This window comes from Eubalaena glacialis, chromosome 1 (assembly GCF_028564815.1).
Source record: "Eubalaena glacialis isolate mEubGla1 chromosome 1, mEubGla1.1.hap2.+ XY, whole genome shotgun sequence".
Lineage (NCBI taxonomy): Eukaryota > Metazoa > Chordata > Mammalia > Artiodactyla > Balaenidae > Eubalaena > Eubalaena glacialis.
Genome location: NC_083716.1, coordinates 174,250,804 through 174,267,423, shown reverse-complemented (window position 1 = coordinate 174,267,423; position 16,620 = coordinate 174,250,804). Strand labels below are relative to the sequence as shown.

Sequence of the window (16,620 nt, the reverse complement as noted above, 5' to 3'; positions counted from 1 at the left end):
GATTGTTTATTTTTTAATCAACTTTAATTTTTTTTAAAAGTTCAATCATTACCTCTCTGAGCCTCTCTTGGTCATAGCTGTGTTCACCAGTCCTTCATGAAACTCTTCCCTGACTTTTCTTTTACTGCAGCTTCTTGTACATTTTCCCCACCCTAACTTTGTCACCTCCTTCAGGGTTTTCTCATCTTCCACCTTTCCCAGTGGTGGACAGGTAAATGTTTAACAACCAGTTCTCCAAGAAAAAGAAAGTATGCATACATCCATCAGTTTACCATATATTTTACTGATATAAAGGATATGTGGTACACAATTTACAGGCAGTAATATAATCAACATCCTTCATTGAACATTCCATATAGCTAATTGGTTCCCACAGAATGCTTTTGTTGAATTTTGCCAAAATTTTGTATTTATAAACAGTGGTTGCAACTGATGAACAAGTATAGTTTTAACCTGAAGGTTGGTTGGTATTTTCATTTACATTAATCAGTAAGGTGAGAGTGAAACAAAAAGGCTGTGTGTCAGAGGTTGACTCATTCATCAATGATGTGAACAAATCTTTGCTGAACCAGATAATAGAATTCGAATAATGAAAGAATATTTCCTCAATTTTTTGTGCTATTCACAGTGTAATGGCTACCAATATGGCATACTTTTCCAGTTTTATTAACATTTTCTCCATCACTTTCTTAATTCTACTCTAGAAAATCAACAAGCCTGGATTTATAGCATTTGATGACTTTTGTAAAGATTCCCACCATGGCTGATCTCAAACTACTGGTGTGACTTTGCTGCATGTAGAGTTGGGAAGAGATACATAGTAGCCCAACAGTATAACATATTCTACCAACCAGATAGAATGCTTAAATATACTCAAGAGCATAGATAATAGTAAAATGTAGAGTAATATATTTTTAGAGTAAAATTATTAGAGTAATATATTTTTAGTATTTATTACCTTTTTAAAGTAAGTTATACTTTTAAGTTTATACAATTTAATTTTTGATAACAGCTACATTTAACAACAGGCTAGCAAAATTTCCTGGCAATTTAACGATAAGTTGTCAAGAGCCAGTATGAGTTGGCTCCAGCATACCACTGAATTCTGTCTCTTAATATTGCTGTCCCAGAATGTTCCAGACTTGACCCTTTTCTCTCCTCACCCTAAATACTTTTTTGTGTGTGACCTCAACAACTGTCCTGATCTCAGCTGACACATATGTGCTAATGATTCCTACACATTCTTTTCCAGCCCAGACTTTTCCCCTGAGCTTCAGATTCACACCTCCAAATATCTACAGGATGTCTGTATTTAGAGGTTTCACTGGCATCTCAAACTCATTATCACCCCAAGCAGCTCCTGCTCCTGTGGTCTTCATTTCATTACTGACATCCTCCCAGTTGTCTGGGCTTCTCCCTTCCTCTTACATCCCATATCCAATCAGTCAGCAAATGTGCTGATTTTACCTGCCAAATATGTCTTGACTCTGTTATTGCTCTAGTTCCTAACCAGAGCTGCCCAAATCTATCCTTCTTGTTGGGGATACTGAACCAGACCCTAAATGGTTTTCTAGCTCTGGGTCTTTCTTTGCCCCCCACCCCTCCTTCTTCTTCTCTTCCAACTTATCCTCCACAGTTGCTGGAGACATCTATTTAAATTACAATCTTCCTATGTAATTTTCTGCTTACAACCCTTCACTTACTCCTCGTTAGGATTTCGGATATAGCCAGACTCCTTAAGGTGGGAGAAAATGCTTTCCATAATCTGACCAGTTTCTCTACCTTATCTCTCATCCATCCCTTTTCTGTGCAGTTTGCTTTCATCAAAATTCTGAACTACTTGTAAGTCCTGTACACAGCACATTTTGCTGCCTCTTGGCCTGGAATTCCACTCCACTCTTTTTGGCTAATACTTTGATTCAATTCAGGTCCCATCTCTTCCAGAAAACCTCCTCTGACCTCACTTTCTCAACAAATAAGCCAGGTTAGGTGAATTTCTTCCAAGCTATCAAACATAACCCCAGCATATCTGTCATTTTAGTTGCATTATCCAGTTATAGTCATTTATTTCTGTGTCTAGCCGCCTAACCAAAAACCAGTAATAGATATCTTGAGGAGAAGAAACTACGTACACAGCTGAGTAAAAAGGTTAATCAATAAATGTTTGATGGGGATATGAATGAATTAACCTAAACAACTTTAAATAAAATATTCTTCAGTTTTTTATAGCAGTGTGTTTTACATCTGGGATTCCAAAGGCAGATTTGTTTTTAACTTATAGTACTTGAAACAATTTCATCTGATTCTTGTAATCAAGATCTGTTTCTTTTGAACTGAATTATAGGACCTTCTACTAATTTTTAAAGTATTACATAGAATGCTCTTTCTCAAAGGGTTCTTTATAGAGGAGTTGAAGCAGCACCAGACTGTAGACTAAATTCATATCAAGAAGGCCATGAGATGCATTTTTGTCTTGAGATTTTAGTTCATTCATTAACCAATGATTATTTACTGCTCATTGTGTATTAGGATTGCATTAGGGCTGCAGTAATAAAAAGAACAATATGTGGTTTAAACACTGTAGAGGAGATTGATGAGAAACTAGGGAAGAACAGAAAACACGAATACATCCCAAGTTAGAAATTACTGATACAAGTATTAAGAAAACACCAGGGAGAGTTAAGAGATGAGAAAAGGCAGCATCCAAGTTGAAACTATTTGAAGCTTCAGGTGTAAGTGTTAGAAATTATTTGGTTGAGGAACTGTCGTAGGGAGCGCTTTGCATTAAATGATGTATGTTAAGTATTTTATGTATTCTGAATATCCAGATTTTACATGCCTGTCTTTCTTGCCAGGTTGTGTGCGGAGGCTCCCATGCTGCCAAGTTAACACAGAATCAGGGAAAGGAAAAATCTGGTGGAACATCAGGAAGACCTGCTATCGGATAGTTGAGCACAGCTGGTTTGAAAGCTTCATTGTTCTCATGATCCTGCTCAGCAGCGGTGCTCTGGTAAGTGTTCTGACATCTAAGGCTTAAATCAATTAAGTCATTATTTTTAATAGATGAGTTGAAGATAAAAATATCATGGCAGATGGTTTTACTTAAAAATTAATCCCTCTGATCAGTCCCAAGGACAACATTTTAGTTAGCTCAGTAAATATTTACTCCACGACTGGCATTATTCTTGCTGCCCTGAATGCAGAGTTGGATAAGATCCAGGTGCTTTTCTCAAGGAGCTCAGAGAGCATTAGGGAAGTGAGAGGCACAAGTGATACAGAATTGGGATATGTATGTAAGTGAAGTATATGCATGATTAAGCTCTGGAGCAGGAAGAGTTGTCTGCTTGGGATTTCAGAATGGTAGATGATGTTTTGCAAGATCTAGAAAGATGAATAGGAATTTTCCAGCCAGGAAGGTGGCCTGAGGGGAGTGAAGCATAAAATAGCATGGGACATTCAGGAAATTAACAGTTCCCAAACTATAGAAGGTGTCACGGGAGGAAGAGCAAATCCAGGCAGGTGGGTGGTGACCAGAGATACTGTGACAAAGATAGGCAGTGTCAGCTTATGAAGCATCTTGCATAAGGGAAAATAGACTATAGTTTTAGGGTGAGAATGGGATAGGTCTGTCATTCTTGTACTTGTGCCAAGTGCCTTCTCTGAGGTTTGAGAAGGATCTGGGAGAGTCAGAGGCTCCCTGAGCCTTTTCTTGTTTGCTTTTCTCTCCTGCTGACACGAATATAGATGAGCCATTAGAAAAGCCCAGTTCCAGCTAAAGATACCGCTGGACGTTCCATTTTACTGAAAACAGAATACTCAAGAACTTTGTAAGTTTCCTCTTAGACAGGTTTATGGATCTGGGATTTGATTTCACTTACGAAAGTTAACCTGTTACTGTTTCATGGATGCTGGTGGAAGATGGGAGGCTTCCGAGTCAGGGACAAAGGACTTTGTTTCTCATGGCATAGAAAGGAGCACGAACTTTAGCATATGTGTGTTGGTCCCCTTTGTCCCCAAGTCCAGTGAGGGCATAACAGGGACTAAAATGAACAGTGCACATACAGGGTGTTAGCATCACAGCTGAGAATCACTGAGCTTAGGGAACCCATCCTTTTCTAGCAAGCAATAAGCAGACTTGCTCTTTGTCCCAGAAGGAGGCGCTACCTCATCCCTCAAGGTTGCTTGTTGCAAAACAACCCTAAGAAATGACCTGGATAAGGAGCAGTCAGGGCCTTGGGTTCTTGGCCTGCCCAACAGGAACATGCAGAGATGCTCAGGGCACACAGTGCACTGCCTTTGCCAACAAATTTCCTATCCGAAAACAGAAGACGTAATAAGAAAAATGCTGCTCTGTTTATCTGGTGGAATGCAAGTAGGAGTCTTGATAACATCCACATTTTCTTGTATTCCTAATAACTGAGGAAGTTGATGAGTCATGTTGAGTCACATATGTGACTGAGACTTTTAGAAATGAGATTACCAAAAATTAAAGAAAAGGTTAGAGTAATCCCTTAGTTCAAAATGTCTAAAAAAGAAAGATGACATTTTGCGGGAGGGGCATTCTCAAAACTGAAATTCAAATGAATCATATAAGGAAGAAAAGGGAAATGTATTTCAAGAGACTGGTGTTTTCACTCAGGGAGTTTGCTAACTGAGCTAGATTTTTTAAATACCTTACTTAATGAATAGTACCTTAATTAATAATAAAAATAAATAAAAAGTAATAGCTCCAACTGAGTACATATTTATTGTGTTTCAAGATCTTTATATAGGTTTTCTTCTTTAATTTTCAAACATCTTGTGAGATTATAGTATTTTGCTCATCTTACCAATGAGAAAGCTGGGTGCAGAGCTTTAAAAGTTGCTAATGTCCCAAAGCTAGTAAATGGCAGAGGTATAACTGAAGTCTAAATTCAAAGCCACAGTATCTTTTCACTGTGTTGTGGGTCCTCAGAAAGGGGAGAAACAAATGAGTGGTGACCGAAATAAGTAACAGGGAGGCCTATGCCTCAGATTTGGCCGAGCTCACACAGCGACCTCCTTGCCTCCTTGTTCCCTCATGCACAAGATTAGTTCTAGAAGGTGGGATCTCTGCAGGCAGAATCCTGCTTCAGGCTCCACTGGTTGGAGCAAGGTGTACTCTTCTTTGTGATCAAGCCCCTTCCTTGTCTTCGCATTTCAAGGACTGAGGCATTGCCAGAGTTTGTTTAGGAAGCTTGCCCGATTCCTCCAGAACTCGGAGAAGGGAAGCAGAAGAGTCCTGAGGGCTGGACTTCAGTTCTTGCCTTTTAGTTCCATTGTCTTTCAGAACCTCTGCTAGCTGCTAGAACCTTCTCTCAGCATCTTCATGGATCTGTCCATTCTCTCTGTTCCAACTTCTCTGTTTTCTTCAATATTGAGGATTACATTTCTCCAAAAGTGCTAAGGATCATTTTTAAAGTATTGATATAAGAACTTGGGATAAGAAGAATAAGAACGCACAGGCCCATGACTATGGACGGGTAGTCCAGTGTTACCACCAAGGATACAGGTCCTTTTGCTTTCATTTTCTCCAACAAAGTGAATATTGTTTAAACTTGAAAGAGAAAAATCTAATACTTTAGACCTGTTTAGGTCAGCAGTCATTTTCAGTGGCTTCAGTGAGATCAGTTCTTTAAGTCCATTCAAATTATTTCCCACGGGCCTTGTGGCTATGACCACAGTATCATCGTCTATCACTTACTAAAATTTCTTGGAAAGTGTTAAAAGATGTCACATTGATGGAATAAATATAACAGTGATTTGTAGAGCTGAAACTTTTAATGATTGATAAAGTATTGGTGCAAAATTCAAAGGAAGAAACCATCTTCTGTGTTCTATAGCCCTATTAAGCTACTGCATTCATTCATTTAGCAAACCTTTCCTACTGTGTTCTTGACACAGTGCTAGGCACTGGGAATGTACAGGCACATAGAGCTGAAGGAGAGGGCTTAAATCCTACTTCTATGTCGAAGTAGAGTGCAGGGTTAGAGAGATTTATGAAAGGGGCTGACCCTGGAATCATGTCTTAAATTACTAGGACTTACCTAATTTGAAGGAGGATAAAAGGGGAGTCAGATGAGTGGAAATCCCTGAATGTGTCAGAGATCATGGTTCTTTTAGGGGACTATAAATAATTTCATGCTTTTTCACTCTCTTTCTCTTGACCTCTGGTGATCAGCCCCCTGCACTGGTGCAAAGGCTAGAACTAAGTGTTACACAGTAACTGTAAACCAGAAGAAAGACAGCTGGCCTGTAATAGTATTATATCTCAGTGGTCTCTTTATCAGAATTTCATTTCCTGTTTTTGTCATGAATCATAAGCTTTAAGTTGTACCAAATTTAAATCTGAATATTATTTTCACAGGCTTTTGAAGATATATATATTGAAAAGAAAAAGACCATTAAGATTATCCTGGAGTATGCTGACAAGATATTCACTTACATCTTTATTCTGGAAATGCTTCTAAAATGGATAGCATATGGTTATAAAACCTATTTCACCAATGCCTGGTGTTGGCTGGATTTCTTAATTGTCGATGTAGGTACTTTTGAGTAAATTTTAAAAGGGGATATATTCTTACAAATAAGTTTTTTCAAAAACCTTCACTAATGTTAAATATTATCATATTTAGATAGGTGATATGCAAAAATTTTTTTTTTCCAAGGCAGGCATAGCTATACATTATGTCTTCTATGTTCTCTCAGACTTCCTCTGTGAGATATTTAATTTTTGATACTTTATGTTAATGATTTCATGTTTGATTATTTTTTGATTCACCTTTTTTTCATATACGTTACATAGTTAGTACCTAGAAAAATGAATGGTAAGATGAACACTTTTGTAATACAATAGTTTTGAAGAAAGGATAACCAAAATAAGAAGAAATAATAGAAGGAATGTAGATTATTTCTTTTCTCTTAACCTGTAAATATGATTGCATCTTTTAAAAATTATAAAATATATGATATTCAGAAACTTTTAAAAATATTGTCAGTGTTCTTTTCATCTCTCAGGTTAAAAAAAAAGTTTACAAGTAGAGTTGAATTTATTTTTAGTTAAGAAAGAGATATGGCTATTTAATAATGAAATTTTTTTGTATTTGAAAATCTGAAGTAGTGCTTCTCAATATTTAGGGGTATGTAATATGCAGAATTCAGGGAAGTTATATAGCTTCAATTTGAAATATTTAACATTTTGAAAAAACTAACTAAATAAATTATATATATATGTGTGTGTTTGTGTATATATATATACATATACACACACATAACGCATATAATTATATTATATATATATAATGTTTTCATAATGCAACAGAGAGAGCAAAACTCCACTCAGTTTTCTTGCTGATAGAGGTGCAAATCTAGGCATGTGGATTTTGGGGAGGAGCTGAGATTTTTTTTATTTCTCAAAAATTGAGAAATTTATCTAGCACAGTTGCTCTCAGAGTGTAATCCCTGAACCAACAACATTGGCACATGTGGGTGGGAACTTGTTGTAGATACAAATTCTCAGGTCCCACTCAAGTGCTACTAAATCAGAAACTCTGGTGTTGGGCCCCAGAAAATTCTTGTAATAAGCTCTCCAGATGATTCTGGTACATATTCAGGTTTCAAAACCTGATTTGATATTCTTTTGATTTGATATTCAGAGGATGGATTTGTTTGATTTCTGCAAGCTTCCTGATTAGTTGAAACTTACTTGACAGCATTATTCGTCAATAGGGGCATATATCATGCACATACACATGTATACCTAAACAGATAAATAAATATATGCATATACATATGTTCTCAGTTACAGACTACATATATTCAATATAATAACACTCATTTAACAATGGTTTGGAGATCAGGTTAACCATTTCCTTAGGGGTTATTCAAATTATAATAGACATTTTAAACCTTTATTATTTTCTGATTAAAAAGGAACATTTATTATTCTGATTAAAAAATACACATTTTTTTAAGCATACGTAAGTGGGAAATAATGGACCTGAATGACTGGGTCAATTTAAGAGTGATACTGAGGATTAGTTAGTAATTCTGAATACATAGCATGAAGACCTAAAAACAAAGAGTTATGTTATATTTAGTGAGACATTTAGAAGTAACTGTATGAGAGCAAAACACTTCAACACATCCTGATTCAAAAATCAGTTCACTGATTGTGAACTTGTAGTGAACTTGCAAGCAATAAATTTTTCTACTCCTTCAATAGTTAAACATAAGGAACTTGACTCTCCGGTTGCTCCTAATCTTACCTGGAAAACTTCAATCTTTCAGTCATTACTTAATTCCAATCAACTGCATTGCAGACGTTGTTCTTAGGCATTGCCTTCTGCTGCACGCAGTGTGAAACAATGGATATTTTAAGTGGAACTTATTCAAAGACTGAATACATTTACCGATCCAGATCCTGGGTCATTGAAGAGCTCATTGCTCCTTACCAAAACATGTATTGATTTTACTTCTGTCCATGTTCTTTCTTCTGAGATAACTTACGATAAGAACACAAATTTCTGTTGGATACTGGTTATGGTGATTGTGGAGGGTCCGTCTAACATGACGAAGTTCTTGTGTGTCTATGTTGATGGTGAAGCCAGTGAGATCACCTACTTGTGTGCCCTCTTCAGTACAATTGAGATTTTTCTCCCACTAATTATTGATAGGAAGATCTTTGGTGCCAATTTTGAGAAACTGTAGGTCAGAATAATCTTCTGGGGAATTTGCCTCATCTCAAAGTCATAAGTCTTTAGAGTGCTTTTGAAAAAGGTCTATACTGGGACTTAGATTTGGTTGAGTGATTGCCACACTCTTTTAACTTAGCTTCAGAATCACACACTTCGTTATGCCCTGGGCTTTATTCCAATTGAAATTTTGATAGTTGCTTTAATTGAATGTTCAGGATTAATAAGCAAGTACAAAACCATTGACTACGAAAGTGTGAAAAGCATGTGTGATTTTTTTATTCAGATATAAGAAATAACTTACTTTCCTTCTATTATTTCATCTTATTTAGGTTAACTTTCCTTTAAATTTATTTCCTTTAAAAAGCATCTATCTTATCCAATTTTTAGACAATAAGTAGATAACTTTATGTATAAAATCATATTGTTCTTGTTGAACTGCTCTTAGTGATCTTTGAAATTGACTTTTTCTCTTCATGCTTTATTATTTCATTGAAATGATTAATGAAATTTTTTTTCTTTTTTAGGTTTCTTTGGTTACTTTGGTCGCAAACGCTCTTGGCTACTCAGACCTTGGCCCCATTAAATCCCTTCGGACACTTAGAGCTTTAAGACCTCTGAGAGCTTTATCTAGATTTGAAGGAATGAGGGTAAGAAAATACTAAACTTCTAATATAATATTTATATTTCTTAATGGAGTGTAAAATATGAAAAAATGGGTATGTAGGAATTATGGACTGTTTATATTTACACACACATGCATATATATACATATATATGGGCTGTTTATGTATATAAGTGTGTATACATGTGCATATACGTGCAGTATTTCAGTGCCTATTGTTTAACAAAGACTAAATCAAATACAGTAATGCCTCCATATTATATTGTGAGGCAGTGATTCAAATAAGTGACTTTTCCCTTCCTAAATGACAGTCTTTCCTATGCTAGGAAACTCAGGTGAAGGGGACACTCACTATTAGTCCTGACAGCATCTCTCATATATAAGTCATGAAGAACTTGCCTTTATCAGGTGCTCAAACATTTTTTTAAGGAACTACCCTGGGTGTGGGGCATAAGAAAAGACAGAGAAGTGAAGTAGCATCAGGTATCACTTTTAATTTCATTCTTTAAATACATGGCTCAGTGAAAGTGGAAATAGCTCCAAATTGTATTTGAGAAAACTAAAGCTCTGATTTTACTTAATTTGCAGTAGGCAGCATAGTACCTGAAAAGAGATTCATTTTGCAGAAACAAACAAGGTGAGATAAATAATGACTACCAGCAACTTAGCTTTAGGGCTGTATTAAACCAGCAACTTCTTCATAAAATCCATTCTTTATTTTCTCTAATGAGTCTATATCCTCATTTGTTGCTTCTCTCCTTGAATTTCTTCTTCTCCAGATATATTCCTGCTTTCTCATGCCTCCATTCTCTTGGCCAGGAATGTTTCTCCCTGCCCTATCTCAACCCTAACTCATCAATATAGTAAATACCTACTCATCCTTTAAGCCTCAGTTTAAATGTGCCTTGTCTGTCCACCACCAGGTATAATTGAGCATCCTTCCTATATGTTCAGACACATAACATCCTCATTATATTGCATCGTACTTATTTATTTATCTGACTGCCTCTCTAACTGTAGTCTCTGAACAATTTGCTTACTGCATCTCTTAAATGTGGTCAGCATCATCTGAAAACTTACTAGAAATGCAAATTCCCAGGTTCCACCCCAGATATACTGAGTAATAAACTCTGGAATGGGGCTCAGAAATCTGAAGCCTCAGGTGAATGAATGTTAGATGCGTTTGAGTCTAGCAGATCTTCATTACATTATGACTGTGACCTAATTATGACTGTAACCTCTACTTGTTAGTGTATCCAGTGTATGTTGGCCCCCATGTAAATATATGAAAGATCATGATTATACAAAGATTTTTTTTCATAAGTAAAAGTCAAGTACTTTTGGTCATGTAAGAATTGAAATTACAAGTTTCATTTTATACAGAACGGTAGTATTGGAGTTGACATTAATTTTTCTTTTTGAGCATTAGTAGAATGTTGCGATCTATTCAGAACTTATGACTGATCCCTGGACTCAAGCAGAGCGTGTACTACATTCTCATGATCAAGTAATATACCTTCCCCATCAAGATATTAATACATCCCTCAGTGATTAAGCCACTCCATTATTTTACCCTGTTTGCTCTCTGTTGTTTATCTAATATACAGGTGAATTGGATGCAGGAGAATGTTTTAATATATTTGGAGGGACAAGTATGTCTATTTAGTTACGTTTATTAGCCGTGCAAAACAGGGATGTTTCTTCAAATTGCAGGGTCGTTTTAAATTATAAATGAAATATGATTGGAGGCATTTTGTAGTTAGCTTCCTTTAAAAAGGCTTGAGGTTCTTGAACTTACTGACTTTTCCAAATGGCTTCTCATCAGAACGATATGTATCCATCTCCCTCAGAGACTCATCATTACACACATTCTTTCAGCACCAAAACTATGTATCAAATTTTGTACTATAAAAAGAGTACAATGGTAAATAGACCCCAGTCCTCCAAGAGTGAGTCAGGACAGTAGTCATGGAGAGACAGAGAGGGGAATAGTAGTTATTCTGTGACATCTGCTATAAAACAGTAAGCACACAGTGCTACAGGAGTAGAGATGAAAGTGGCTGCCTGGGGAGGTCTGGGAGGGGCTTCCTATGGAGGTGACCTCACAGCCATGACTGAAAGAATGGGCCCCAAGTCACAGGCAGGTGGGCATTCCAGGCAGAGATGCAACTTGGTAGAGGACAGAGTTGACTAGGCAAGGTGTGTTTGAGCGGTGACTGTAAGGATCAGCGTGCCTAGGTTACAAGCATAGCGGGAGGGTAGCCGGAAATGAGGATGAAAATGTAGGCTTGAAAAAGAGCTGACCACTTGGAATTCTACTCTCTAATTCTGTTCTTCCTAACCCTCTGGGGGTCATGTACGTTGTAAGAATCTCATAAAAGTAGAAATCATTTCTCCGTAAAGAAAGCATACCCATAATAATGTTCTTCATATGATTTCATGCCCCCATGGAACCTCTACAGGTCCATGTCTACCCATGAAGCCCAGAGTAATAACTGTTGTTCTTGACCAAGGGTCAACAACCAAAGCCTACAGGCTGCATGCCTGTTTTGTAAAGGAAGTTTCATTGGATCACAGCCATGCCCGTTTGTTTATCTATGATCTGTCGCTGCAATGGCAGAATGGAATAGTGGTAACAGAAATCATATAATCTGCAGAACCTAAAAATATTTAAGAAAATGTTTGACAACTCCTGCTCTAGACAATCTCAGAAGTAGTCAGGGATCCTGCTTGATACATTGAAAAAAAAAAGGGAGCACGTACTCTTTACTTAACAAGTTATTCTTTAACACCTTTGCACTCAAATTCAGAGTGGAGGTCAACTGTAAGAAGATAGTAAGTTTGGAAAGATGAGGTAATTAAGAAAATCTGGAGGGTGATAAATGCTACAGTGGTCGCCATGAAGGAGCACTGGGTGGCAAGAGGCACTGGTGATCAATAGTAGTGGAGATGCTGAAAAGCAGAAATAAAGGGAGTATTAAAGGTAAACTATTCTGCATTTTTTGTTTTAATTGAGGCCAGCACTATCTATATTTAGCCAAGGGCTTATGTATAAAGTGTTTTTAGAGTTAGAATAATAAATTTGAAAAGATTGCTCTCATTCTGTAGATGAGGAAACAGAGGTCCCAGGGTCTTAATTAAGTTTACATATCACACAACTAGCAGAACCAGTTAAATCTACGGGATTCAAACCGTGAAAAGATTCCCAATCTTAACTCCAGCTTATATGTCCTAGTAGTTTCTCTATATGGGAGAATTTTAGCACTGGTAATTCTAGGACTATGAACCTTTAAATGTACATTTTACTTATTTTAATTGTTTAAATTTACAAATTTCTTTCTTTTCTAGAGCATGCAGATTTTATGACTTCACCTTACATATATCAGGTTTTTGGTTTATTCTTTTTATTTATTTTTTTCATTTATTTAAACTGTCATACAATCTTAGTGATTTGTTCTGTATTGTTGCTAATAGTTTCACTGTGTGATCCTCATGTACTTTTGTAAACTCATTGATCGAGGGGCTCCTGTCTCATTTTGTCCCGATGAGCACACAGTAGGCATTCAATAAGTACGTGTTGGTTGGTTGATTTATGTCTTAAACATGTAAGGGTGGCTTTTCTAACTTCTTTAATTCTGTATTGTGTTTCATTAATGTTGCCCATTTAACATTCATACTAATCCTAATCATTCTCTTCTTTCCTTTGAATGCTAGGTGGTCGTGAATGCACTCATAGGTGCAATCCCTTCCATCATGAACGTGCTACTTGTGTGTCTTATATTCTGGCTAATATTTAGCATCATGGGAGTAAATTTGTTTGCTGGCAAGTTCTATCAGTGTGTTAACACCACAGATGGGTCACCGTTTCCTACAAGTGAAGTTGAAAATCGTTCTGAGTGTTTTGCCCTTATGAATGTTAGTCAAAATGTGCGATGGAAGAACCTGAAAGTGAACTTTGATAATGTTGGACTTGGTTACCTGTCTCTGCTTCAAGTTGTAAGTGACCCCTTTTATGAATGCTTGACATTTTGGTGCACACTGGATGGAGGAGCTGTCATTATTTATATAATTATTAACTAAAAATTAAAGATAAAGTACTTTGTGACTTTAAAAATAGAGTTGGTCTTTTTAGAACATGTGCCTATAAACATGAGAACAGAACATGGGTTCTGTTGCATTTTAGAGTTATTAATCCACCTTTTTGGAGTCACCTGAGCCCCTGCCATTGTGCCATCTGAATACTGTGTCCAAAAACGAATAGTCATGTTTTGGACTGCACTTTTACACTACAGGGAAATGAGAAGGACTTCCCGCTGGTATGGAGAATCCTTAAGATATGGAGAAAAATTCTTTCCTTTGTTATTCGTAAAATTCTCCTCCCCCCCTGGAAAAATAAAAGTTCATGTACAAAACTCACAGGCAGTTGTAACAACCTGGCAATAATTAACTAAGAGTCAGATTTAGGATGTGACTTTGTAATGTGTCCCTCCCCTGTTTTCCCTTGACACAGCATCTTATGTTAAATTGGTATTTTGAAATACAGTGGGCTCTCCTTACCCATGGGTTCGCATCTGCCTAATGCAAGGGACTTGAGCATGGGCAGATTTTGGTATCTTCAGGGGGGCCCTGGAACCAATCCCCTGCAGATACCGAGGGACGACTGTATAGTAAAACTCACTAATTTAGTATTACTTAATAAATGCTGTAACATTAAATACACTAAACTCACTTGTGACTATTTTAAAGTATGAGGTTCAGATTCTATAAATTTTATATTTACAGGCAACATTTAAAGGATGGATGGCTATTATGTATGCAGCAGTTGATTCTGTTAACGTAAGTATTGGTAAACATAACACTAAACTCTACAATTTTGAAAAGTTCCTTAGTTTAGTTAGGCTGTTTTCAAACAGTAACTCCAAGGAGCCCTTGGTATGTGCACACACACTGAAGAACACCCACCTGGTGGTAGCCTAGTGGTTACCTGTGCAGCATTTGGAAACAGAGATTGGCTTAAATTCTGGCTGTACCATATCAGACAAGCTTGCATATGACTTCGAGCAAATTACTTTATCTCTCTGAGCCTGTTTATTGATCTATGAAAAGAAAATAATTCACCGCCTACCTCATAGGATTGTTCTGAGTGAGGATCCAACTAGAAAATATTAAGTAGAGCGCTTAGCACAGCCTGGCAATAATAAGTGCTCAGTAAATATTTGTTTATCAAAATAAAAAGGAAATAACATATTTTATTCATAGTTTTTACTACTTTTATATTTTAAAGTTCCTTGAAAGAGTTTATGTGAAATAAGTCACACACTAAGAAAGTTTGAAGACTGCTGACTATTTCATATTGTCACAAAAGCCACAGAAGACATTGCTGTAATCAAATGAAAAAAAAAAAAGATTTATATAAGTGTGATATCATCTCTTTTACTATTTTTTTCTGGAAATAAAAATTATACACTAGGTCATTTACTTACTAAATTGTCCTACAATCTGAGAATAAGTACTACAGTGGATAAGCCCTTTGTAGTAATTTGAAGATTATATTCATAGTAAGCATGTAATAAATATTTACTTAGTGTTGAATAAATTTTTAAGAATGATTATGTTGAACCTTGACAACGCTATGGCTTCTGAAAAACCACATTTACCTAGGATAGCACTGTTTGAATTACCTTGTCAAACCATGTGAAAAAGAAAATGATGAATTTTATTGTCAACATACTGCTAACTTTTGTTAATTTTATAGGTAGACAAGCAGCCCATATATGAATACAGCCTCTACATGTATATTTATTTTGTCATCTTCATCATCTTTGGGTCATTCTTCACCTTGAACTTGTTCATTGGGGTAATCATAGATAACTTCAACCAACAGAAAAAGAAGATAAGTATTTCAAGTTTTTGTCATTACACTGAAAGAAATGAACAATTATTTTCCCAAAAATACAATGTGAAATTTAATTTGATGTCAGTTAGTAATTAGTTCATTAGAATTTCATTAATTTTCCAAGTAATTGGTTACTATACAATGATGGATATGCTTAATCTCATTCATCTCTGCACAGAAAATAATCATCTCCTAAGTCATAATTATTTTTAAGAAATACATCAACTATTCAGTTTTATTTTCCAATGTTCCCTGTAGAGGATTGATTAAGAAAATTCAATGAACTAATTATTTACTCAAAACACGTTTCATAAGTAGTTACTGTATTCTGTTCTGAGCCACTGTTCTGTGTGGTATGTATTGGGCTGGTACTTAAAGAGAACAACAGAAGATACTTTCCTGAGCTCAAGGAGTTTATATTATAGCAGAAGAAATGACACAGGTAATTAAAGTTAAGATTTGCCAGTCAGACACTCCCCTGAGATCTTTGTTTCATTAATGTTCACATCAACTGTATCAGTCTTAGGGCTGCCATAGCAAAGTACCACACACTGGGTGGTTTTGAACATCAAAAGTTGATTCTTTCACAGTTCTGGAAGCTAGAAGTCCAAAATCAAAGTGTTGGTAAAGCCTTGCTTTCCTCAGAGTCTCTAGAGGAGGATCCTTCTTTGCATCTTCCAGCTTCTGGTAGCTCAAGTATTCCTTGGCTTATGGCAGCGTAACTTCAGTCTCGGCCTCTGTGGTCACATGACATTCTCTCTCTTTCTGTCTCTCTCCTCTCCTTATAGGGGCACCAGTCATATTGGATTAAGGGCCCACCCTACTCCAGTATGACCTTATTTTAATTACATCTTCAATGACACTATTTCCAAATAAGGTCTTTTTGAGGTACGAGGGGTTAGGACTTCAACATATCTCCTTTTTTTTTTTTTTTTTGGCGGGGTCGGGGGGGTTGGACACAGTTTAATCCTTAACATCAACCATGAGAGGAATTATTATTATAGACTTTGTCTCATAAATGAGGAAAGGCACAGAGATTTTGAGTGACTTACCCACGATTATGCACCTGGTAAGTGTTAGGGTTTTAATAGCCGGTAGTTGATCCCATGTACCTTGTATATTACTTAGGCCCTTTCCTATGCTGTACCCCCAAATACTATAATATGACATAGTGATAAATGCAGTAAGAAAATTAACAACAAAATATGTAAATGGGCAGTCAGAGGAAAACTAGATACAGCTATAGAAAGTTCTACGATATATGTGACAATTGAGCAGGCCTTGGAAGATGGATGAAAAGACACAAAGCAAGTGGCAGGCAGAAGGATAAGTAAGCCACATGAAGGGTCAGAGAAGTGTGTGAGCACATGTACCATGCTGGCAAAGGA

The 16,620-nt window shown here is 36.5% G+C and overlaps 1 protein-coding gene across 4 annotated transcripts in view; it reads left to right on the top strand.

Annotated features, from left to right (window-relative positions):
- The window catches only part of SCN9A (sodium voltage-gated channel alpha subunit 9), an 84,574-nt gene that overhangs the window by 57,652 nt on the left and 10,302 nt on the right, over window positions 1-16,620 (top strand). For 3 of the 4 annotated variants that reach the window (XM_061201224.1, XM_061201219.1, XM_061201201.1), the window contains exons 18-23: window positions 2,856-3,010; window positions 6,386-6,559; window positions 9,239-9,361; window positions 13,051-13,332; window positions 14,119-14,172; window positions 15,092-15,229. In XM_061201224.1, the coding sequence (XP_061057207.1) occupies window positions 2,856-3,010; window positions 6,386-6,559; window positions 9,239-9,361; window positions 13,051-13,332; window positions 14,119-14,172; window positions 15,092-15,229 (926 nt within the window). Of the gene's footprint in view, window positions 1-2,855; window positions 3,011-6,385; window positions 6,560-9,238; window positions 9,362-13,050; window positions 13,333-14,118; window positions 14,177-15,091; window positions 15,230-16,620 lie in introns of all 4 variants that reach the window. The other variant, XM_061201211.1, reaches the window with a different exon arrangement.